Genomic DNA, 19,812 nt, shown 5'->3' on the forward strand with positions numbered 1-19,812 from the left:
GAAATATTTTTAATGTCTATGACATGTATATAAGATATGCTTATATTTGGGTTTGTTTCACAAACGTGTAATCCATTGTAAGGTGAAAGCATTGTTTCTCTCCCTATGATTTCCCTGAGTCGGATTTCTGTTTTTCCTGTCAGGATTATCTCAGGGGGTGTTGCAGGGCCACACCGCTGGGTTTGTGGACAAAGATGGCCTTCTGTAGAGGTGCCCTTTGCCTCCACACAGGTCACAAAATAGAAAGGGGGGGGCAGAGAGGAGAGCTGCCAATACAGTACAAGGAAAAGAAAAGAGCCAGATACTGTACACAGGAGTATAGCTTCCTCTTAACAGCAAGCCCAGGTGGCGAGTGCCAGCCAGTTATGTTTCTGAAACAGGACCGCTGAGAAACAAGAGGGAGCTATCAGCATGCTTTTGGGGAACTTGAAGGTTTTCAGGAATACAACTGATCTTTAGAAATAAGAACTTAATAAGAGGAAACATCCCTCTACCCAAAGCAGCCTGAGGGCTGAGCCTGTTCAGTGGTGATTGAATGCAGAATGTCTATTGAACCAGAAGGGAAATAAGCAGAAAGTAGTAGGGGGAGGTCATGCCCTGCTTGGGGAGAATGGTTGACTGGAACTTCCTTTGGGAGGGAAGAAACACTATAACATTTTTGCTTCAGGCTCCACTTTTACTTTGTTAGTTACACCCAGTATGTTTGGAATTAGGATCTTGTTCAGGTGCGTGCGTAACAACAGCAGCAACCAAACTCAGCCTTTCATCTTTTGTAATTACCATATTTTTCGCCCTATAGGACGCACTTTTTCCCCTCCAAAAATGAAGGGGAAATATGTGTGCGTCCTGTGGGGCGAATGCAGGCTTTCGCTGAAGCCTGGAGAGCGAGAGGGGTCCGTGCGCACCGACCCCTCTCGCTCTCCAGGCTTCGCGCAGCTCTCCGCAAGCAGCGGGAGCCCGTCGCTGGGCTCCCGCTGCTTGCGGAGAGTTGCCTGCATGCTGAAGCCTGCGCGTGCTGAGCTCAGCGCGTCCAGGCTTCGCGGACCTCTCCGCAAGCAGCGGGAGCCCGGCACTGGGCTCCCACGGCTTGCAGAGAGCTGCCTGTTTGGGGGCTGGGGTCGGGGGAAGCTCGGGCTTCCCCCGCCCCAGCCCCGTGCCTGGGGGGGAAAATAATTTCCCCCCCTTTATTTCCCCCCCAAAAAACTAGGTGCGCCTTATGGGATGGTGCGTCCTATAGGGCGAAAAATACGGTACTTTGCTGCAGAGGCCACATCCACACCATACATTTAAAGCAATATCCTTCCACTTTAAATAGTCATGGATTCCCCACCCCAAACAAACAACAACTTTGGAGACAAGTTTGTTAAGGATGCTGAGTTTTGTTTGGAGACCCCTCACCAAGCTATTCCCATCATAGAGCTACAGTTCCCAAAGTTCTCAGGGAAGAGGGATTGGTGATTGAACCACTTGTAGCTCCGTGAGGGGAATAGGGGTCTCATAGCAACTCTGAGGGCCGTTAGCAAACTCCAGTTCCCAGGATCATTCCTTGGGAGAAGCAGTGTTAAAGTGGAACAATACAGCTTTAAATGTAAGGTGTGGTTGTGGGCTACTAGAGACAGGGATTATTATTATTTATTAAATTTATGTATCACCCTTCAGCCAAAGATCGCAGCGTGGGATTGGCTGTGCTTATTACAGTGCCCCTGAAGATCCTAATTCAAAGTACATGGGACCTAATCAAGGATACTCCTGTATACCTGGAGGTCTCCTCTTTTCCTTGTATATGTGGTCCCAACAATGCCTATGATGGTAGCACCTCTTTTTCAGGTTGCTACTATCACAGGAATAATTGCAGCTTTGTATACACTACCCAGATGCCATGCTAATGACATCTCTGTGAAGGCCCAGCCAGGAGCCCAGCACACCTCCTGAGGCAGCCTGCATGGGCCTTGCAACTGAACAGGCCCTGAATCTGCACTGCAATAAACCACAATTGAAATGTTTGTTGTTCTTAATTAAAATAAAATAGGAGCCACACTTTTAGCTACAAACTGCTTTAAGTACATTTTGGTCCTTGTGGCACACACCTTCTTTGCTGTGTTGCATGACTGCTCATCCACCTCATGTTGATTTTAGAGATTGTTTACACCAATATTTTGCAAAAACATGAGCTGGAATATGTATTTCAAGAAAATCCATGCCTTGGGGTCTAAGTGTTCTGCATGATCACAAGCTTATTGCGAAACAGCCATTCTAGCAACCATCCAGCATCACATTCTTAATGGCTTTCATTTAAAAGGAGGGGGAAAACTCCCATAAATGTCTAGCATTCATGGCAGAGGAGAGATAAGACTAAAAAGGCCTAGGTAGCACCTGCAAAGGGTTCAGTTACAGTGGAGGATGTCTTAAGGAGAGACCCATAGTCGCTGCACAGTAGACTTTTGAGAGATCATCAGGTAGCTGAGCTGCTGGCAGTCTTGGCAGGGCATTTGGCCTCATAGGCCAAGGATAAGAACCCTCTGAATCTGGGACACAGGTAAATCTGGCCTGCATTAGGACCAGAGATGACATACTGGGAAAACGATATTTTTAGGCCTAAGGGTGAGGAATCCAAAACCTTCCCCACACCTTGTATGTAACATCAGGTGTGGGGTCGGTAGTGATGCAGTTGGGTTGCCTCTTTGTGGAGCCAATCTCTGCAGAAAGTAGGGTTGAACTCCACGTTCAGTCCTTGCTTGGTTACCATTTCCACCCGACACCCATTTCCACCCCAGCCTCATGGGCCAAGTTTGATAGACAGGCAGGACCATTCACCTGTCAATCACCTGTCAATCACCTGGTGTCATTTTGCAATCAGGTGATTGGCAGGTAGGTGGTCCAGTCCTCCTGCCAAAGTTAGCCTGCAGGATGAGAGGAGATAAAGATCTGTCTCATTGGGCAGAAAAGGTTCTCCACACCTGTTCTAAGCATTGGCTAAATCCCTGAAGTGAAGCAGAACATTTGGGAAAGATTCTGCCAGAAATCAGCCATTGAGGAAGGCCAGTGGAAACTGGCAAGAAGCGAATAGACAGCACATGACAGTAAGAAAATTTCCAGAGTTCCCTGACAAGAGGGACTGGTTGCTAAATCATTCTGGGAATTATAGCCTTTGGGGGAAAGAAATATCTCTCTCCTAACAGCTCTCAGCAACCTTTACAGTCCCTGGATTCCTTGGAGGAATGTGAGGTGCAGATGTGACCCACAACTCTCTGGGGACCTCACTTACCTCTTCAAGAAATCAAATCAAAAAGAATTTGACTAGTTACATTGACTATAGTATTTAGAATTACTGAATCATGGCCTTGAGTGATTACATCGTTAAGAAGCACTCCAGTGTTTTTTCTCAGGGAATGGATCCGTCAAGAGCTGTCCAAATTCCTTGTCCCATTTTAATGCCCCCTCCACACAACTTCTCAAGTGAATCTCTGCATGTAACACTGCTTTGAATGAACATGTATTCACACATTGCTTGGGCTCCCATACCACCTGTTTGCCAGGCGCTGAGTTTTGCCCATTATATAATTCATGGAGAGAGAGCCTAGAGCTCTTCAGATTTAGTGTTGGACTACAGTTCCTATAAGCCCTAGCCAGTATGGCCAAGAATGATGGGAGTTGTAGACCAACATCTGCAGGGCTACAGCTTCTTCCACCCTTGATGATGAATTTTTGCTCTACAAGCATTTATTTTCCTTCGCATGCCCATTCTACCTGCCTTTCTCAAAACATATTTATGGTTCATTTTTCATTCTCCCATACCACTATAACTACAGCTGTTCTTGTTAGCCTGTTGGAATGCTGTGCATGACTAGAGCTTGTACTAACAAATCAGCATTTAACTATCTTTGTTTGTTGTGATGTCATGTTCGTTCTTTTGAGTTCATTTCTCTCCATATAGCCTTAACGTTGGGTTGGAATAACGTTAAAACAATCTTGGTTGCAATGAAACTTGAGCCAGTCTCCTTGGTTCACGTTTTCCTTTGTGTGTGTCACCATTTATTCAATTCCCACCCCACCCCTCTGTTGAAGAACAAAATCATTCCAGCAAATTAGCACATTGCAATAGCTGTGGTATCACTTTGGAAAGAAGAAAAGCCAAAATGTATAGATGCTAGGATTTAATTCCATTATATAAATGCATCAAAAGCTTGCCTTTTCACTGGAATTTTTCTATATTAAAAATATGTTGACTTTCTCCACATGTGGTAGTTACCACCCATTGGAAAACGTTTCAATCAAGTCTGTTCAAAGTCTAGTCTCTTTGGTGTTGACATTGCATAGCCTGGCATTGTGCTTGGGTTAGGTAACATGCTTTTCAGTCCACAACCCATTTACTCAATGGTTGTTCTGTCCAGTTGGCGAGTTGTGGATTGCAACCTTTTGTATAGGGTTTGTTTGGTTTTCTTGGTCTAACACCGATGTGCTTCCTTTTGTATCCTAACCCTAATGGCATTCTCGCAACCCCCTTACTGCTTCCTGTGCCGCAACCTCCTGATGAGTTCTTACTATGCTGGGTTTGCAACTTCTCAGGTTCATCAGGTACTGTGGTTTCCTTCAAGCTTTTTTCCTTCTTCCCTTAAATATTATTTTTCTTACCTTTTTTGTTTAAAATAGCAGTTCTTGATGCTATTGGTAAATAATAATGATGAGAAAAATAATGGAGCACAGAGACAAACATAATATGTTTTAAATTAAAGTTGGTCATCTTTCTTTCAATTACTTGAAAGATTTTCAGTGTGCATAGCAGTTTCCTTCTTGAGGCATTATTATTATTTGTTGTTGTTAGTATTTTTATTTTATTTAAGATGGACTTATATACTAACCTTTGCCATACTTATCTCACGGTGGTTTTCAATACGAATTAAAACAAAACAGCAATAACGTATATACACACACAATTAAAGTCAATGAACAAATAGTTGGATATCATATAAAACATTCTTTACAATATTTAAAATTCAGCATCCATCCAACACTTACAATGCAAACCTTGAAAATGCATTATGGCTTAACAAAAATGGCTTAACCTGGCACCTAAAAATAACACAGTAAGTAAAAAACAAACTGCCTCTTGATCCATCAGTCATAAAATGAGAGTCTCTTGGTGAAGTGTGGGGTGAAATTTTTTCAGATAAATAAATAATAAAATTAGAATAATCTCTGTTCACTTAGAGCGAGAGTTCAACAGTTTGATTAGACCTAGTGTCTTGAATACCTGATTTCTAAATTCCTGATTGTGTGTTTGTTAACTTTTGATTTTATTTACCGTATTTTTCCATGTATAAGATGAGGCTTTTTTTATTTTATAAGTATGTTAAAAATGGGAGGTTCGTCTTATACATGGATAGTGAAGAGGCGGGACGGCCGATTGGTTGCAGCGGCAAGCAGGAGATTATCAGTGGTGATTGGGCGGGTGATTGTTGGCTGTGGCAAGGGCTGTTGTTGGATTGCCCCCCCCCAAAAAAGCTCAACAACTCTGGGCAATCTCCCCACATTTTCTTGATTTGGAGTCTCCCAAAATAGGGGGCCTCTTATACGCGGGGGCATGCTATACACGAAAAAATATGGTATATTTATATTTTTATTCCTTTTTTTCTTAAAAAAAACCTTTTGTAACTTGGACAATTTTAATTTATATTTTATACTCTTTGTAAACTGCTTTGTGGTTTTATTTACACGTAATCAGTTTGCAAATTTTGTTAAATAAAACACATAAAAATGATACCTAGTGTCCTAGCCCTTGTTTTTATCACAGACCTGCTCTGCTGTAGGTTATGTTGAATGAAGGCAACAAGTCAACTCTATATTGCAATATAATCATATTGTGATATAAAGATATGTATATGACGCAGTTTGCAACAATTCCCCTGCTTCTATTGCCCATACAAGTTGATATGCAGTACCTTTTGGAAATTGTTTCTTGCTAAAGGATTGTTTTCTAATCATATTTGCCTAGGATTGCAGGGCATACCAGGTGAAAAGGGAGATCCTGGTTCACCAGGATTTGACATTCCCGGTCCTCCAGGAGATAGGGGCATTCAAGGATTTCCTGGATCACCCGGTCTCCCAGGACCTCCAGGTTCACCTGGGCCAGTTGGAAGAGATGGACTTCCAGGAATTCCAGGTAAATCCTTTTATACTATCAACTGCATAGTGTAGACACTGTTTGAATCCATGTGGAGCTTTACTTGTAGAAAATAAGAATTAGTCTGCTTTAAAGAGATGGCTTGATGAGCAGGAAGCAAGTAAATGCTTGTGTAAAACCAAGCTATCGAAACCTAGTTCACTGGTGAAGAACTGAGAACATTTCAAGCTTTTGCTGTTCTGATAGTCTAAACCAGAGATAAATTCAGTTTCAGGGCCTCATGATAACAGAAGTCATGTGCAGCTGATCTAGTTCATAGATGAACAGTTGGGAAATAAGACAACTGTCATGATCAGTCAATTAATTGTGCAACAGATATTGATTGATTGATTGATTGATTGATTGATTGATTGTTACAAATTATTGTTTTGCCTGTACATACTTCCAGTGGTGGGGCTTGTGGTGGGATGAAGCTCTCCTCTGGCACTGCTCCTTACTTGGGCAGGGATAGGGAAAGGACAATTATAAGCTTGGGGGTGCAGTGGTGAGAGCATTAAATTAGTGTTGGCGATTGTGCCACCAGTTCAGCTGCTTAGCCCCGACCTCACCCCATTGAGTGCTTCCATGGGTGTGGCAGGTAACTACTTAGCAAAGCACTCTCCCTTCACTCTCTGAAAAGGGCATTCGTCTTCTGCAGTGGTGCCTGTTTCAATGCATGCATGTGGCATCTATAAGTGGAGAGAGTTGCTTTTTTCTTCCAACAAATCTGTTTTTTCGCATACACAAACTTGTAGTTCAAACTGCTCCAGCTAAACTCCAGTATATGGATTCTGTATGCTTTTTTGAACTTGTAAAAATTGCACATTTAGGAGCCAAGTCCTAGGAGCGTTCGTCTTCTAGAGTTATTCTGTAGACGAAGACATTGTGGATGCTTGCAGGAGAGAATGGCTTTTGGATTGCAATAGATGGCTTTAGTGCAATAGGCTTTAGTGCAATAGTGCCATTTAGTGCAATGGCTTTAGTACAATAGACTGATTTGATTCACCAGTTTAATCCTATAGGAAAGAAAGCAGTGAATTTTTTGCGGGGAGGGTGTTTTTGCTCAGAATAAAACTGGTAATTCCATGCATCCAGGTAACAAAGGCGATATGGGAGTGATGGGTGCACCTGGTCCCCAAGGTTCCCCTGGAACCCCAGGCAGGAATGGCTTTCCTGGCATGAAAGGTAAGAGCTCCTTTACCTTACTGTTGTTTTACATTTTTATAGCCATAGAGGTAAAGCAGCATTGGAATGTGGAACTGGTCATTTAAAGATTCTGGAAGTTCAAGTTTACTTCCTGTTTAACACACATATATAAGAGGAGGGCATTTGATTTCTGTCTCCCTCTGTACATTATTTGGTTATAGTGTTGGCAACCTAAAAATAGTTTTAGCACCTCATGGCCTGAATTTTTGTGTGTAATAAGAGTATTAGACTAGGACCAGGGCAGACTTGAGTTCAAATCCCCAGTGAGCCATGAAGCTTATTGGGTGGTTTTGCCCCATACCTAGCTCACATGGTTCTAGTGAAAACAAAATGGGTAGGGTAGCAGTGACCATTTATGCCAGAAGGAGGGCTCCTGGCCCATGGGCCTAAATAGACCCACTAAATCTCTGAATTTGGCCCCTAAGGCTGTATTGGTTAAACCAAGCCCACCTGTAATCACTAAGTGCAAAGATCAAAGTTCAATCTTTTTTTCTGATGAAGATCAAGTAGTGAGTGTATCTCCAATCTTAGTGCTCTAGGACTAAGCCTTAAAATACGAATAACCTGACATTAGATGGTTGGCAATTTGGTGGCCCCACCCACTTGTTAAAAAATAGTCCATGAACGGTGAGTCAGTTCTGGATCTAGGTTGCCCACCTCCAATTTATACCACTCCAAGCACTTTGGAGGAAGTACAGAACAATAAAATATCATTTTAGTCAATGTATCTTTTGGTTTCTTGGTGTTATACCAAATGCTTTGACCATGCAAACACTTGTTTCACAATGTTTTGTAATGTAGACTGAAACAATGATGAATACTCTCTTGTTTGGACACTGCTTAGGCAATGATGGATTACCAGGCCAGCCTGGTCGTCCAGGACCAGCAGGGCAAAAAGGCAGCAAAGGTGAGACAGGCGTGCCTGGACCTCCAGGAACATTTGATCCAGGGCAGCTGGGCACTAAAGGAGAAAAAGGAGATCCAGGAGCTCCTGGTGAGATAATTGTGTTTCTTGTGTTGCTTCCTGTTGTAATACTGTTTGGTACCATTCAGCTCTTTTCAGACCAAGGGACATTCCCCATGCCCCAATCCTTGCAACAATTCGATTTAATTTCTGGCTGCATCAATCCTTCCTTTTTTCCTTCCGTCTTTCTTTTTGCTCTGCAATCTTTCTCACTGGAAAAGCACATTCACAAGTTCAGCTGTGGAGATAATCACATGATATATGTGAGTGAATATGCACCACTGGATTTGTGGTCCATGTGCAGTGGCACTTAGCTTGGTTGATTGGATGATGCTGTTGGAACTGTTAACATATTTCTGTTTGTGCACCTAAATATTAATAAAACTCTCTTTCTCTTTGCCTGAAGGTATTCCTGGTTTAACAGGGCAGAAGGGCTACCCAGGCACCCCAGGTGACCCAGGGACTCCTGGACTAGTTGGACAGCCAGGGATACCTGGACTACCAGGTAAGGAAGATGGCTTGTGTAAATGTGCATGTGCGGTGTGACCGCAAGATCATCAATGAAGACAATGCACACCAAAATATCGCATTGGCTTCAAACCATTTTACAGATGTTGGCTTGACTGACTTACACCTGTACATCTTGCTGAGGTTTGAGTTCCATTCTCCTTCTCTGCTAAAGCGCTGAGAACTAGCCTGCTCCTAAAAGAGCTAGAAATGTTGCCAGAGTCATTCATGTTGACCTGTTGAGCAATTGGATGTTGGTTATTTATCAGTAACTAAGGAATATGAGGAAAGCGAAGGTCTATAAAATCATGTGTAGCATAAAGAATGTGGATAGAGAAATGTTTTTCTCCCTCTCTCATAACACTAAAACTTGAGGACATTCAATGAAGCTGAATGTTGGAAGATCCAGGACACATAAAAGAAAGTACTTATTCATACAGTGCATATGGAACTCCCTCCCACAAGAGGTAGTGATGGTGACCAACTTGGATGGCTTTAAAAGAGGATTAGATCAATTCAAGGTGAATCAGGTTGTCAGTGGCTACTAGTCACTTCCACAGTCAGAGGCAGTAATGCTTCTGTATACCAGTTGCTAGAAACTCCAGTGGCGGGGAGTGCTCTTTTGCTTGTATCCTGCTTGCAGGTTCCCCACAAGCATCTAGTTAGCCACAGTGAGAACAAAATGGGCTGTTAGCCTCACCCAGCAGGCTTTTATTGCATTTTTTTGTTAAGTTAAAACCATGTAAGCAATTAATTATTCAACCAACCACACTGTATATTGTTAGAAGCATCATGGCCCACCCTACTTAAGCCAATGCTAATCATGACGTTCCACAGTCCTTAGTTTTAAGTCTTATGATTAACAGTATAAAGGATCTTCTGCTGATATACCAATATCCTCCAACATATTGCAGTTGAAAATTGGGGTATGCATAACATGCATTAACACCCTAGTTCTTATAGCTATCACAGAGCTGGAAGGATAAACAGTCTGACTGTGGAGAAGGCAGATTCCTATTTTCCTTTTAAAATGTCCCCATTATTACACATTATTGACAGCTCCAATGCACAGCTGTTTGCTATATTTAAACTGCCTGCCTTCTGCTTATTTAAAAGCCAAGCTCAACACAGCTAGGGCAGGTGCCCCATAGTATATTAGCAGTTCAAAGTGTATCATGATAGTTGCAGTTTGTGAAATGGCAGGCTGTGGATGGTGACTTAAGAGTTCACATGCAATGCATTTTCTTCTAATGGGCAATAGAGAGAAAATGCAACCCCTCCTCACATGGAGATTGCACTTCTAGAGACTCTGAGGAGGGTAATAAATCATGAGAAAACATCAGCTCTAGTTAGTCGTTCTAAGAAAATGTTAACAAGGCATCCATCAAAGACCGAAACCAGGGAAGTGATTTTTAAAGAAATGGACTAGGAAACAGGAACTGTTGTTGATAAACAGTTGTAATGTATGATACACATTCAAATACATGGCTTCTCAATTACACATCCAGGGCACTTTCTTGCAACATTTTATTGTGGACTTAGACTGCTCACCCATGCATGTTTTTCACAGTGTCCATACAACTTCCTTAACAAATTATTTCATTCACACACAAAAACCAGTTTAAGATGGATTTCTACTTGAAGGCTCAGTTAAGACAAAAGTTTTCTCTCAAATTCAGGTACTCAGTTATCATAGCAAACATGAGAAAATATTGTTTGTTGTCAATTTCTGTTGATAATGGTCACTGTGTGTATTTGAACTTTGAATTAAAAAATCACAGTATTCACAGCATTTGGGCCCTGTTGTTCACAATTTATAAGAAACACTTCATCTGATGAAGTGGGTCCTAGTCTATGAAAACTTATGCCATAATAAATGTATTAGACTCTTTTTGTGTGTCTTTGATGGAGAAAATGATTTTCCTAGAAGCAAGCTGATTATGATGATTGTGCCTTCTCTAGGCCCGAAGGGAGACTTGGGATTTCCTGGGCCACCAGGACCAACTGGACCTCCTGGACAGAAAGGTGCCAGTGGTGAAATGGGACTTCCAGGTAGTTATTTAAAGCATTTTTCTTCCTGGGTTGTTTAGCTGTTTATTGGTTTGTTGGACAGTAAGGGGGCGGGGATTAAACTGCAGTTCTAAAACATATCCAGAGATTAAGCCTCATTAGATACTTTATTTGCTGCTGAGTTAACATGCGTACATTTGACTCATTCATTAATTAAATACTATACTGTAAGGAACTTTGGACAACTTTGGACAGAGCAGCAAAACATAGAGCAACTCTTACTTATTTTCTAGGGGCCTTTATTTCTGCAATTTTCAAAAGAAGTATATTCTATTGTGGTTGCAAACCCTGCTTATAGCATCCCCCCACCTTCAGTTTCAAAGATATTGAATCTGGATAGGTAGTTTGCAAACTGAGTCCTTTAGAAGCCATTGCAAAACTTTCTTTTTAATATTTTGGGCAGGTCCTCCAGGCCAAAAAGGTTTCCAAGGCATAGCAGGCCAGCCTGGCCAGCCTGGCCAGCCTGGGTTTCCTGGGCTGAAGGGAGACAAGGGTGATCCAGGCCTATCAGACATCGGTATTCCAGGGCCCCCTGGCCCTAAGGTATGTTGTCAAAATGTTATTTCAAATTAAGAGCACTATTTCTAATGTACAAGAGCAGGACTCCAATACCCTACCCAGCTCTTTGCCTCTGACCATCTCTGGCAGAAGTGAAACAGATTCTGAAAAATGAACAAATGTAGGGGAAAGGTTTGCTTGCTGTCATAATGGATTCCTGTTGCATCATAGGATTATTGTGGGCATAATCCAGTACACACTGAAATTGGTGTGCCTCAAGCATACCAATACTGATGTGCACTTGCTTGCCTCTATTAGAAAAAATTAGGAACCTAATAAGAGTCCTGCTGGCCTATCTAGTCAACATCCTTTTCTCATAGTCACCAACCAGATGCCTGTTGGAAGCCCAAAACCAGGACCTGTGCTGAAAACTGCTTCCTTCCAGTAGCACCTTAAAGACCAACTAAGTCAGTTCTTGGTATGAGCTTTCGTGTGCATGCACACTTCTTCAGATACACTGAAACAGAAGTTTCCAGACCCTTCTATATAGTGAGAAGGTGGGGAGGGGTATTACTCAGAAGGGTGGTGGGAATGGGTGATTGGCAGATAGCTGTGATGAGCCTGTTGACGACATTCCCACCACCCTTCTGAGTAATACCCCTCCCCACCTTCTCACTGTATAGAAGGGTCTGGAAACTTCTGTTTCAGTGTATCTGAAGAAGTGTGCATGCACACGAAAGCTCATACCAAGAACTGACTTAGTTGGTCTTTAAGGTGCTACTGGAAGGAATTTGTTTTGTTTTGACTATGGCAGACCAACACGGCTACCTATCTGTAACTGAAAACTGCTTGTGATTCCCAGCAACTAGCTTTCAAAGGCACCCTGCCACTGACAGTGGAGGTAGGACATAGTCATTGTGGCTAGCAGCCATTCATTGTCTTACCATCCATGAATTTATCTAATCCTCTCTTAAAGTTGGAAGCCATCACTTCTTCTTGTAGGATCCAATTTGCAGGGCTCTGGTGCATAAAAGAACTTCCTGTCCCATTCAGCACATAGTACAACTCTTTTTTTCTGCTCACGAAAGAGCCTTTTCTTTGCTGTGGGAACACTCTGCACATGCATGCACACTCATCTTTGTGCGCGCACATCTGAGACCCTATGTTTCCATCAGGGCTTTTGGATCACATGCACTGCATGCAAAAATAACATAGAATCATACACCAGAGGGAAAGCTGTGTAGGTCTGTTGCCAAGAAAGAGTCTTGTGACATCTGAAAGAGTAAACATTTTATTGTGGCAGAAATTTGCATGGATTAGAGCCCAATTCATCAGGAAGATGAAGTGAAGCTTTTTAGTTCCAAGGAAGCTGAATGTTAAATGTTAGAAGATTCAGGGCAGACAAAAAGAAGTACTTCTTCACATAGCACATAGTAAAACTGGAATTTGCTCCTAAAAGAGGCAGTGATAGCCACCAGCTTGGATGCTTTTAAAAGAGGATTAGGCAAATTCATACTGTGGTACCTCGGGTTAAGTACTTAATTCGTTCCGGAGGTCTGTTCTTAACCTGAAACTGTTCTTTACCTGAAGCACCACTTTAGCTAACGGGGCCTCCTGCTGCTGCCATGCTGTTCTCATCCTGAAGCAAAGTTCTTAACCCAAGGTACTAGTCTGTAACCTGAAGCGTATGTAACCCGAAGTAGCACTGTACAGCATAAAGCTATCAATGGCTAGTCATCATGAAGGCTCATTTATCTGCTGTTTCAGAGGCAGCATGCTTCTCAATACTAGTTGCTGGGGATTATGTGTAGGAGAGTGCTGTTGAGCACATCATCTGGATAGGTATCTGGTTGGCCATGGTGAGAACAGGATCCTGGACTCTTCCTATGGTATTATGGGTGATCATCTGTTGGCATGTGTAACATACATGGGGAGAGAAGGGAGGGAGTGAAAGCCATGGAGCCTGAAGGCCTTGCAACAGATGGTGTCCAATAACTCTTTGCCTTCTATTCCTACACATCTATCTTGAATACTTTTACTTAGAAATATCACAGGGTGTGCCACTTGCATATCTTTTTTTCTCCTTTGGCCCCATTCCTAACACTATTCCAGCCTTCATTCTCTATGTACGTTTGTATATTTGCCAACTTAGGACAATACTCCATGCATCAGATGAAGTTGGTTATGGCCCATGAAACATAACACAATTTATTTTTTCTTCATTGCAATTTTAAATATATAAAAATCTAAGAAAAGATAACAGTGTGATAGCTAGCATTAGCCATACTCTGTGTAGACCAGTGGGTCCCAAAGTGGGTGGTACTGCCCCCTGGGGACAATGGGATTACCAAAGGGACAAGGCGGGGGGCAGCAGGGTTGCTGGAGGTGCAAATGACTGTCAGACTTTCAAAAGCTGGTATCATTGGATCAAGTTTTTTGTTGTTGAATTAATTATAGTAAATAGTTTTACAGCGGTACCTCAGGTTAAGTACTTAATTTGTTCCGGAGGTCCGTACTTAACCTGAAACTGTTCTTAACCTGAAGCACCACTTTAGCTAATGGGGCCTCCTGCTGCCGCCGCGTCACCAAAGCATGATTTCTGTTCTCATCCTGAAGCAAAGTTCTTAACCTGAAGCACTATTTCTGGGTTAGTGGAGTCTGTAACCTGAAACGTATGTAACCTGAAGCGTATGTAACCTGAGGTACCACTGTAATTGAATTTTGCATAAATGTGCAATTAATAGTTATTGTTTTGAATTATATTGTGCTGTTCTCCTTAGGTCATGCAATCTGCTATTCTGAATGCTTTTTTATAGGGTAGAGGGGACTGGGGATATTAGAATACTTTGAGATGTCAGTAAGAGAGATGGAAAACGATGAAGCCCCTTTTCACTTTATGGCTTCCTCTCCATCTACAATATAGGATATTCTACAATTTATATAAACATACCCTGCTTTCTACCCAAGATTGGCTTCCAAGTGGGTTATTCTATCACAGCGTTCAAAGGATAGTACCTAATAGTGAAGAGCAATAAATCAATACACAAAAACGCCAGCTATGCCTTCTATCATGCAGAGCCGGGGCAGGAGAGTGTTAGAGCCCTGTCTGGTCAAGTTGCATGGAATCAATTCCAATCTGTTACCCCCGAGGATGTGGACAGGCTGCTTGGACGCGTGAAACCAACCACCTGTCTCCTTGATCCTTGCCCATCCTGGCTAATAAAAGCAAGCTGGGAAGGGCTGGGCGATGGGCTTTGCAGGATGGTGAATGCTTCCCTTTGTGGGAGCATTCCCAGACCCATTGAAAGAGGCGGTCATTAAACCGCTTCTTAAAAAACATTTTTAGACCTGGCCAGTATGGCTAACTATCGCCCAGTCTCAAATCTTTCATTCTTGGGCAAGGTGATTGAGTGGGTGGTTGCTAAACAACTCCAGGCACACCTGGAGGATGTGGACCATTTGGATCCCTTCCAATCAGGATTCAGGCCTCATCATGGGACTGAAACTGCCTTGGTCACGCTGGTTGATGATCTCCGGTGGGCTAGGGACAAAGGTGAGAGCTGTTTCCTAGTTCTGCTGGATCTCTTCGTGGCCTTTGATACAATCGACGATAACATCCTTCTGGACTGTCTAGAGGGGCTGGGAGCTGGGGGCACTGTTATACAGTGGTTCCGCTCCTTTCTCCTGGGCTGTGTCCAGAAAGTGGTGGGGGGGTGAGTGTTCAGACCCCTGGGCCCTCATTTGTGGCGTGCCTTGGGGTTCCGTCTTCTCCTGCATGCTTTTTAACATCTACATGAAGCCACTGGGAGAGATCATTGGGGGTTTGGACTGGGTGTCCATCAATATGCAAATGATACCCAGCTCTACTTCTCTTTCAAATCAGAACCAGTGAAGGTGGTGAAGTTCCTGTGTGAGTGCCTGGAGGCAGTTGGAGGATGGATGGCGGCTAATGGATTGAGGTTGAATCCTGACAAGACAGAAGTACTGTTCTTGGGGGACAGGAGGCGGGCTGGTGTGGAGGACTCCCTGAATGGGGTAACTGTGCCCCTGAAGGACCAGGTGTGCAGCCTGGGAGTCATTTTGGACTCACAGCTGTCCATGGAGATGCAGGTCAGTTCTGTATCCAGGGCAGCTGTCTACCACCTCCACCTGCCCGCAGACTGTCTCGCCAGAGTGGTTCATGCTCTAGTTATCTCCCGCTTGGACTACTGCAATGTGCTCTATGTGGGGCTACCTTTGAAGGTGACCCAGGAACTACAAGTAATCCAGAATGCAGCATCTAGACTGGTGACTGGGGGTGGCCGCCAAGACCACATAACTCCAGTCTTGAAAGACCTACATTGGCTCCCAGTACATTTCCGAGCACAATTCAAAGTGTTGACCTTTAAAGCCCTAAACGGCCTCGGCCCAGTATACCTGAAGGAGCGTCTCCATCCCCATCGTTCTGCCCGGACGCTGAGTTCCAGCGCCGGGGGCCTTCTGGCAGTTCCCTCATTGTGAGAAGCAAAGCTACAGGGAACCAGGCAGAGGGCCTTCTCGGTAGTGGCGCCCACCCTGTGGAACGCCCACCCATTAGATATCAAAGAGATAAGCAACTACCTGACATTTAGAAAGCATCTGAAGGCAGCCCTGTTCAGGGAAGCTTTTAATGTGTGACATTTTAATGTATTTTTAATCTTTGTTGGAAGCCACCCAAGGTGGTTGGGGAAACCCAGCCAGATGGGTGGGGTACGAATAAATTATTATTATTATTATTATTATTATTACTACTACTACTACTACTACTACTATCAGCATACTCCATCCCCCATGCCCACTAAGCATAGTCCACTTTCTGTAAACCTTGGAATTTCCTCAAGCCTGCTGATGCCTCCTCCTTGTGGAGCTGTCCCTAACCTTTTGCCCATCATCCCTAACCATTGGCCATGCTGGCTGAGGCTGATGGGACATGTAAGTCCAACAGCATCTGCAGGGCACCAGGCTAGGGAGAAGACTGCTCTTTGACATGTTGATGAAGACACATAGATACCCACACTTGGAGAAGGAGTTCACTTTTGGTATAAAGTGAAAAGAACTGAGAGTGGGAAAATATGAAGATCTTCTGATGAAATTGGCTTCTGGAATGGCACAGGGAGGTGTGGGAAAGGGTACCTCCTGGTATTCCAACTCTTTGCTAGTCCTGAAATTTTTACAATACTCTTAGGCCACATTCACATTATACATTTAAAAAACACTGTGACCCTACTTTGAACAGCCAGGATTTTCCCCAAATAATTATGGAAAGTATAGTTTGTTAAGGGTACTTCGAGTTGTTAGGAGAACCCCCCACCCCCGTTTCCCTCATTGGGCTACAGTTTGTTCAGAGTGATTTAATGACCAATTGTTCTTCCCAATGACCTCTGGGAATTGTGGTTTTGCACCCTTGGCAAACCTCAGCTCCCATAATTCTTTGGGAGAAGACATGATTGTTTAAAATGGTATCATAGTGCTTCAGATGAATGGTGTGAATGTGGCCTTAGTTGTGTTTGCCTCAGTCAAGCATAAACCCTTCTTCCTTTTTTTCCCTAGGGTGACCCTGGTTTGCCTGGATATACAGGCAGTCCTGGCAACAAAGGTTCTCCTGGCAATCCTGGGCTGCCTGGTTTAGCTGGCAGTCCAGGTGCAAAAGGTGATGCCGGCCTCCCCGGATTCCCAGGTAATTAATTTCCATTGAATTTCACTGTTATTTCTTCTGTTTTTCCTCCATGGTTCTCACACTTCAGCTCCTGGAACAAGTAATTTTTTTTCTCCCTGATTATGCATATATAAAATTTATATATAACATATATAACATTTATATATAAAATTTAAAAGAAAAATTGTAAAGATGGATTGACATTGGTTCAATCCAATGAAATGAAACGGGGTAAAATAATTAAATTTAGTAAAAATAAATAATTTTTGATACAAATGAATAACACAAGCCCTTTTTTAACTCACCTTTTTAACACTATTCAGCAGATGTGGTTGGAAATACATGGAGTGTTTATGTTCAGTTATTGCTGTAACTCTTGATTGCTTTCAGGCATGGATTAAGGATCTGTGGGGCCTAAGGCTGATAGATGGGAAGGCCCTACGTGGTATATACTGTATATTAAAGTAGATAAATCATAAAGTCACAAAATGATCTAAAATTAACAAAGCTGCTCAAATCAAAGAGAAAGTATTCAAACAATAAATCATTGTCTCCACTGATTTCCCCGTTCCCTCACTTTGGCTGTGGCAGTCAAGTGTGGTGTCATTCCTCTGTGGGGCTCATGGTGGCAGACTTGCATAATAGATTTTTCTTCCTCTTTATTTTCACAACAGCCTAGAAGGAAGATGAGGCAAAGTGGAGAACAAGGGCCCAAGGACACCAGTTGACATTGTTGTTGAAATGGGAAACTGAAGGGCCTAATGAAATTTGAGAGCCTAAGGCTATAACATTCTGGTTAATCCGGCCCTGTTTATGCTTCCCTTTTTATTGGCGTGTATACACTGTCAACATCATAAAACAAATAGGACTGTTATTAAGGCCCCATAGATAAAGGCAAAAATGCCTTTTCCTTTTCCTTTACATATTTGCTCTTGTAAAGAAAGATACATAAAATCAAAAGCACCACATTTTAACATCACGTTGCTTTGCCACTTTTTCCATGCCTGAATTGCAATTCTTGCACCAGGTACTACAGTTTCCTTCCTACTTTGCTGTTTGTATTTTTAAATTGTGTTGTTGTTATCTACAGCTCTTTGTGGTTTTTACAGAAGAATGTTTCTTTATAGTTGTTATTGTGTTTTGTTGTGAAAGCTGCTTTGGACAGGCTTTACCTGGAGAATCAACATAGCTGTATTTGAAAAGACGAGGATTGCATAAACTCTGTTTTCACAGGTACACCAGGTATTCCAGGACCAAAAGGTATTGATGGACCCCCAGGTAATCCAGGTGTTCCAGGGTCACCTGGGCCTCCAGGTATGTGTTTAAAGGTGTAATATCTGTTAATCTTCTTTTTTTATTAATTACAAATAAAAGTATTGTTACATATTCCCCACTACCTTGAGTGTTGAGAAGATGCAGGTGCAAAGCTTACCTGTTTTTGAACCATGAACATTCCTTTAATGGCAGCAATTGTGTGCTGGCATACCCATGGCACTTGTATCAAGATATGAGTGTAGCACCCCCCTTTTTTACCTCTCCCCCCCAAAAAACCCCCTGCACTGGCCCTTTAAACAGTAATCAGGCAGCAATATCACAACAATATTATGTAGGGAGTTCTAGTAGAGACGTGTAAATTTGTGAAATGTTTTCCCTTTTCCTAAATGCAAATGCAGGTGACAGGTAGTTAGTATACCTTATCTGTAAATGATTTGGAATATGGATTCAGTATTTTGAGAATAAATCCCAATTTTGATTCCATAAATGAAGCCAGTGGCTTTGATTTCTCTCAGTCTCTAAGTAGACAATAGATTGTGGGTGGCGCTTGTGGTCTAAACCACTGAACCTTCTGGACTTGCCAGTCGGAAGGCCAGCAGTTTGAATCCTTGCAATGGAATGAGCTCCCGTTGCTCTGTCCCAGCTCCTGCCAACCTAGCAATTCAAAAGAACACCAGTGCAAGTAGATCAATAGGTACAGCTGTGGCGGGAAGGTAAATGGCGTTTCCATGCGCTCTGGCTTCCATCATGGGGTTCCATTGTGCCAGAAGTGGTTTAGTCATGCTGGTCACATGACTCAGAAAGCTGTTTGTGGACAAACGCCAGCTCCTTTGGCCTGAAAGCAAGATGAGTGCCACAACCTCCTAGTCTCCTTTGACTGGACTTAACCGTCCAGGGGTCCTTTACCTTTTTTAAAAAATAGATTCATACATTAACAAATACTGCTCATACAAACTGATGTCATGGGTTAAAACATTTAAGTGCAACTTGATGCTGAGTTTCATTTGTCAAATAGAGCTATTTAACCATTTAAATTTCTCCCTGATAAATGCATTATTGTGATCACAATATATCCTACCAAGAGAGAACCTGTCTTTGTGGCAATGAACACTATAGAAGACCGTGACCATTGTTTGTGAATTAAACCTTCATGAACCAGAAAAAGTGTGTGGGAGGAAGAAAGATGTGAATCATTCAGTCATTTTGAGATATTTAATGCTTACAATAAAATAATAATACTGTTGATAGTTCTTTACTAGTTTTATACACATTACAGAGTTTAGATATTCAATAAGAGCAAATTTGAAGGCATAGAAAGCTTATTTAGTATAGTAGTTTCAGAGCTTAAGATGGAAACAGAAATGAACTTATTTTTTTCTGTTCCATTATGTTCTGGGTTCCTTCTGCCTCATACTCAAAGGCTGCTGCCTTCTGGTTTAAATTGGGGGATTTCTAAAA

At 42.6% G+C, this 19,812-nt stretch overlaps 1 protein-coding gene across 1 annotated transcript in view; it reads left to right on the forward strand.

Annotated features, from left to right (window-relative positions):
• Window positions 1–19,812, forward strand: part of COL4A5 (collagen type IV alpha 5 chain) — a 135,773-nt gene that overhangs the window by 89,161 nt on the left and 26,800 nt on the right. Inside the window, exons 31-38 of the mRNA XM_081846897.1 lie at window positions 5,993–6,160; window positions 7,256–7,345; window positions 8,211–8,360; window positions 8,737–8,835; window positions 10,800–10,889; window positions 11,311–11,450; window positions 16,974–17,100; window positions 18,313–18,393. Coding sequence (XP_081703023.1) covers window positions 5,993–6,160; window positions 7,256–7,345; window positions 8,211–8,360; window positions 8,737–8,835; window positions 10,800–10,889; window positions 11,311–11,450; window positions 16,974–17,100; window positions 18,313–18,393 — 945 coding nt within the window. The remainder of the gene's footprint in view (window positions 1–5,992; window positions 6,161–7,255; window positions 7,346–8,210; window positions 8,361–8,736; window positions 8,836–10,799; window positions 10,890–11,310; window positions 11,451–16,973; window positions 17,101–18,312; window positions 18,394–19,812) is intronic.

Source organism: Podarcis erhardii (genome assembly GCF_964252035.2).
Source record: "Podarcis erhardii genome assembly, chromosome: Z".
Lineage (NCBI taxonomy): Eukaryota > Metazoa > Chordata > Lepidosauria > Squamata > Lacertidae > Podarcis > Podarcis erhardii.